The sequence below is a fragment of the Pseudochaenichthys georgianus genome, chromosome 18 (genome assembly GCF_902827115.2).
Source record: "Pseudochaenichthys georgianus chromosome 18, fPseGeo1.2, whole genome shotgun sequence".
Taxonomy (NCBI): Eukaryota; Metazoa; Chordata; class Actinopteri; order Perciformes; family Channichthyidae; genus Pseudochaenichthys; species Pseudochaenichthys georgianus.
This window is the reverse complement of record NC_047520.1, coordinates 13,901,117-13,907,116: the sequence shown is the minus strand read 5'-3', so window position 1 is coordinate 13,907,116 and position 6,000 is coordinate 13,901,117. Positions and strand designations below refer to the sequence as shown.

General features: G+C 46.9%; 1 protein-coding gene across 1 annotated transcript in view; it reads right to left on the bottom strand.

Moving 5' to 3' along the window:
• Positions 1-225: 225 nt before the first annotated feature.
• Positions 226-6,000, bottom strand: part of efnb3b (ephrin-B3b) — a 75,637-nt gene continuing 69,862 nt past the window's right edge. The window contains exons 4-5 of the mRNA XM_034105643.1: positions 5,753-5,815; positions 226-2,156 (exon numbers count right to left, since the gene is read on the bottom strand). Coding sequence (XP_033961534.1) covers positions 1,729-2,156; positions 5,753-5,815 — 491 coding nt within the window. The 3' untranslated portion in view covers positions 226-1,728. The remainder of the gene's footprint in view (positions 2,157-5,752; positions 5,816-6,000) is intronic.

Genomic DNA, 6,000 nt, shown 5'->3' with positions numbered 1-6,000 from the left:
GCTGCTTTTTTCTTTAGTGTGCAATTCCTTCGGTCTTTTCTTTCCTCGCCTCCCTCCCTTCCTCTCTTTCTCTTTTTTTGTTTTTGAAGTTCTGCATTCAAACGCCGCTGTATTCCTCCTCCCCAGACATCACTCTCTCTCTCGCCCTGTTATTTTTCCTTTATTCTTCTTTTTCATTTATTCCCCTCTCACCCCCCATTCCCCACCTCTCTCCTCCCGCCCCTTGCTTCTTTTCACTTCTGCGTTTAAAAAAAAAAATACTTTCATAGATGGTTCTACCTCAACACTTCCACAAACGAGGTCTAAACTTCAAAACTACAGCATAGTACACGGAGCTATAAAAATATACACAAAGTTCAGAGACCCTAGAGGGGTGTGAGGGGGATGGGGAGGGAGGGAGAGAATGACAGAGGGGGAAAAGAGAAAGAGAGACACAACCTCTGTTCACTGGGAAAATTAAAAAAGGGATTAAATTAATATACAACGCAATGAAAAAAAAAGAAGGAAACAAGGTCGTTCTAAGTTTTGTAAAACAAAAACAGCAGATCAAAAACGTCTAGCAACAGAAGTGTAGTTTAACAGAGTGAGTACAAATAATAAAACGATAGAAAAAAAGAAAAAAAACATCTAGAAATTATTTACTGGATATTCATATATATAATCTATAAGTGTTGATAGCGATACAAAATTTCACTTTTTTGATATTCGCTCACTATTTTGTGTTTTGGTATTTAAGACAAGTCTAAGGAACGCACGCTTACGCACAGTCACTCACACATGAAGCGTACACACACGAACTAAACCCCACGCACGCATATGCACACTCATATGCACACTTGCTGTACTGAAGCACACCGACTGCACACACACAGCTAATGTGGAGCAGCAGCGCCATAATTATTATCCAAGTCGTATGCACACTCGCACAGTCACACACACACATTATTAAAATATACAAGATTCTGAGTGTCACCGTTGGTCAGACCTCCTCAGGCCGGGGCCTGGTCATGTGACCGCCTGCCCGGGCTGGCTGATTGTGTGAGTTCGAGGCCTCCTATTTTCTCAGGAGAAACAAACACAAACAAACTAGAATCCTATTGGTGAGTTAGTGGCAGGGGCCGGTCTCTGATTGGCCGGTGGAGTTCTGAGGGGTGGGGCTCTGGGCTAGGCGGGTACGGCCTCTGGGAATCAGAGTTCTCCGGTGCTAAGTGGTATCAAGGGTACAGTTTATTTTTTTTAAATGTAGTCCTTTACTTTCTCTTTTTCTCTTTTGCAAAACATCTCAAGTCCCAACGTCAGGTCCATACTCCTAGAAAAAAGTGTGCTGCTGCCACACACACATACCCACGCTGGCGTTACGGGGGACGACTCTTCAAATCGGCACGGGTGGGTCTCGTTTAGCTCTGAGTTGACAAGAAGGGGGCACTCAGAGGCTCTGGCCCCCTCGTGAGGGCCTTGTTAATAAGGGCTATGTAGCAATACGACTGCCATAACACACACTTGGTGGCCCAGTTGAGTGTGAGTATGGGGGGGGTGGCTGGAAACACAACTATGGCCGGGCTAACGGGGCAGTGAGTGGGGGATCCATGGGACAATACTGGTAGTATTGAGGGGTTCAGGGTCGGAGCTGTGATGACGAGCTTTGCTGTGTCTTCATTGGGAGCAGGGGGTTGGTTGGTAAAGGGTGAGGGAGGTGGATGTGTCCAGGCGGCCCGGCAGCAGGCCGTCTCATACTTTGTAGTAGATGTTGGCGGGGCTCTGGGGGGGCATCTCCTGGACGATGTAGACGGGGTGTCCGTAGTCTCCGCTCACCTTCTCGTAGTGCGGGCAGTAGGCGGAGTCTGACGTCCGCAGGGGGATGATGATGTCGCTGGGCTCGGAGCCGTTGTTGTTGGAGCTGCCGAGGCCCCCGCCCCCTCCTCTCTTGGGGCTGGTGAGCGAGGACAACGACAGCGGAGGGTGGTGGGTGTCGGAGTGTTTGGCGTGCCTCCGCCGGTAACACACCAGGCAGATCACAGCAGTCACCAGCAGCAGGAAGGCGGAGCCCCCCGCGGCGCCGGCGATGAGGGCGATGTTGGAGGGTTGGAGGGGCCCGTTCTCACCCCCCTCGCCCCCGAAGCCTGTTCCTCTTGACTGGGTGGAGTTCCCTGCTCCGCCTGAAACAAATCATAGAAAAACCTTTACTCCAATATCCACACTATCACAAGCTGCTTTCAGCTTGATTTATTTATGCATATTAATCATCACCAGAGCAATAACACGGTTCCCAATTTATGTTTTCGTGACTTTTTAAGTCAACATTCCAGTTCTTATGGTGCTGGACCACAATGGCATGAGTAATGGTGCTGGTTTTAGCTCCGCGAGTGAAGCCTGCAGAGACTTAACCCAATGGAATGCAGTAAGTATGCAGCAAATCTCACAAGACGCTTATATGTGGTCTCTTTATTGATGCAATGAAGTGGACAGCAGTGCTTATAAAACGGAGAGGGGCGTCCGTGGACCGTGTGTGAGAGTGCTGCGCAGTATATACTCTTGTGGACAGCCTGGCTCAGCCACAGTGTGTATCAAGGTAACACACTCTATTTCCCTAACCTTAACAACTGTATTTACTTAGCATTACGGGCGACCACATGAAGAGAGCCTCTCCCGCTCCATCACCGCCACAGCGACCACACATTCCTCCACCCGCCGGCTGGCCTTTCCTGCCTGCCTGTCTGTCTCTTTATCTGTCTGTCTCTTCATCTATCTGTCTCTCACACTATCTCTCAGCTTTTCAGCCGATTGCTTCCTCTGCCTGTTGTGCGTCTGCCAGAAACCTAAGATCTTCACAGCCTCGGAGCTCAGAGTTTTCTCCGCGGGGGGCCGGGTCAGAACTCAGCAGGTGAATGACGGTAGATGTGTTTATGTGTGTGTATCCGTGTGTGTGATTGAGGGGAGGGGTACGGCTCTGGCACCGGGGCCGTGTGAATGTGTGTGGCAAACTGGTTAAGGCCGGTAATGCGAGTCGTTGCTGTATAGAGCCTTTTGGATTGGTCCATCATTATTCTTGGCACACGTCCCTGTTCTTTTCTCCCCTGTCTGTCTCCTCCGCTTCCTCGCCCTCCCTCGCTCCGTGGTTCTCTCTATCTTCGAGTTATTGTAGCCGTAATGACCCGCCTTTCTCTAAACTCAGTGTCTCGCAACCCAAGCACACATTCGGACCCCTAAGATATAGACAACCGCAATGGAAATACATGCAAACACACCTCACCCCCTGCTTACTAAGGCCCCTCCCCCGTCGCGCTGGACTGACTAGGAGCAAAGCCGGACGTCGATTACACTCCCTTTTTTTCCCACTCCCGCTTTCTTCCTCCCTCCATTAACCCGACATCCCTCATTCTCCATCTCCATTATGATCGCCGCCTTTCACCGGCTCTCTTTATTATATCCTCTTCCTTCAGCTCACCCCGCTCCCCCCCTTATCCCACGTCTCACTCCCTCCAGCTTCCTTTTCTTATTGCACAAGTTCAGACGTTGACACCGTCTCTCCCCCTTGATTTCTTCCCTCTTTTTTCATTAGTGATGTTCACCTTGGAGACAGACATCCAACAGGCACAACATGAAAGAACAGGTGACGGTGATAACTTTGCTTTGGGGCAGCTTTACTTTCCAATTCACATAGTTTACATATATGTTCCATAATGCTTGAGACGCCATCATTTCCCAATAGAGGCGTGACATCCTGTTAATAATACACATTTGATTCCATCGCTAACCTATATAAATACATTCAATAGGATCCAGATAGATTACAAAATGAATGGAGCAGAAAATCCGATGCATCGGACGTTTTATTTTGTTGTCTCTACCCATGTGTACTCTGTGCTGATTCACCACAGTGATACAGAGGTGGGTTGCATTCACAGCTGCTCTTGTTATGCTTTCTTGTTTTGCTTGCCAATGGAGGGGCAGCATGACATGAATACGCGGTGTGCAATATACACGCAGCAGCAGAGTACCAGAAAAACATGCTTCTGTGTGTTCGAATAGTTTTTTATGTTCCCCTTTAATAACAAGCAGAACAACTGGATAATAGAAAACTACCAACACTGGCAAAAGGAGTCCTGACCAGTGAGTCAAATCTGTTTCTGATCATTTCACACAAATATCTGTATTAAGGTTTATACTTGAATGTGGAATGTGTTGCTTACTGTGGTGAACTGTTATCTTATCCTATGTCACATGTTCACATTGTCATATCCTTTCAGGTTAACGGTAACACGTGTATCCTTTAACTCAACTAATCTGATTAAAGTGTATTCACAATGAACCCAGCTGAATGTCTGAATACTGAACTAACCACACCTCCATGCTACAGGCTCTTTCTTTGCATTACAGCTGTTGTGATTCCCTGGAAGAAATATAGACGGCATTTTAATCATTTCCATATGATAATATTGTTTAAATAATCCAGGGGATAATATGTTGTCCAACTCCCTGAATGTGTGTTCTTTCTCTGACCTTTAGGGTGTTAGCCTTTGCCGACCATGTACCGGTACACGCAGAGAAACCTACAACACACTACAGGAAAGGGAACCTTCCAGTAAGCACAATAAGGCCTCTTAAAAGAGCACGTCTTTTTTATGATTTCCTCCATGGACATCTGACATGCAGCCAACAATGAAAAAAAGTGAGTGTTGATGACTGTTTGTTTGTATTTGAGTTATGACTCTCAGAAAGAAGGAGTGTGTTTCTTTGTTTGTCGAGCCTCCTCTGTTCATATCCCAATAATGTCTTTGTTTACATCCCAAGAGAGGATCAGAGGAGACACACACAACACGAATGAAAGCGAATAACCAGTAATAACCCAGTTATTATTCAAAATGATTCACATGAGGATTATACATCCTGGCATGACTATCGTGTCAGGAGTCGGCACAATCATTCCAGATAAGTGTCTGATATTGTACTTCTCGGGTGTCAGCAAAATCCCTCATGATGCGAGTGATTTAAATCAGTCTTGTGTTGTGTCCAGTGTTCTTTGTCTCGTAAAAACAACGCGTAGTATTGTTGACCACTTCACACGTACAGTTCTCACCTCTATGGACACGTGAGGAATGCCCTGACTCACACATTTCATATAGTACACACATGTACCACCAAGAAAAAGAAAAGAAGGGAGAAAGAGACACAACTGAGAGCAGATCCTGTTCTTCCTCCTCCGCTGAATGACTTTGAGGTAAAGCATGAATCTAGTATCTGTCCATTTCCGTCTTCTTGTTCTATTCCCTTCCCCTCTTCAATTATTCCTTTCTTTCTCCTCCCACTTTTCGTTCCATCACTTTCCTGTCTCCCTTTCCTCATCTTTCCCTAATTCTCATTTCTTTTCTTTCTCTCTCTTGACGGGACTACAGAATCCAGGCCATCCAAACTAATGACAATAATAACTCTGAAAATGTCGCCGCTGGTCTAGCCCTCTCTCCCTTTTTCTCCCTCTTTCTTTTCTTTTCCTTTCCCTCTCCCAAGGTAGCTATTAGCCCTCCATTCCCCGCCTGCAGCACTTAGCTCGGAGGGCTGGGCGAGTAGACCGGGAGGAGAGAGAGAGAGAGATATGGAATTAAATAGAGATCCACAGATGTCACCGCTGCATATTCTCCATCTGTCGCCTCCTCCCTCCCTCTCCTGCTGCTTCTCTTTTTATCTACCCATCTCTGCCTATTCCCTCCATCCATTTTCTAGATGTGGATTATCTTCCGTTGGGCCTCGTGCATACCTGGGTTTCTGCTGGTGGTGCGTCCCGCTGGAGGCTCCTTCTTCGGAGGCAGTCCATATTGGCCTGTGGAAGGACACACATAAGGGTGGAATATGAGAAAAGAAAAAAAACAGAGACTATCTTCAACAGTCTTAGGATTTAAAGTAATAAGTGGCATTTACACGGAGCCAGAAAGAGGAATAGCGAGCTTTAATAAAGCCTCCCTTCCCATTAAAGGGGAGCACGTATTGATTGTGCCGTGTAGGAGC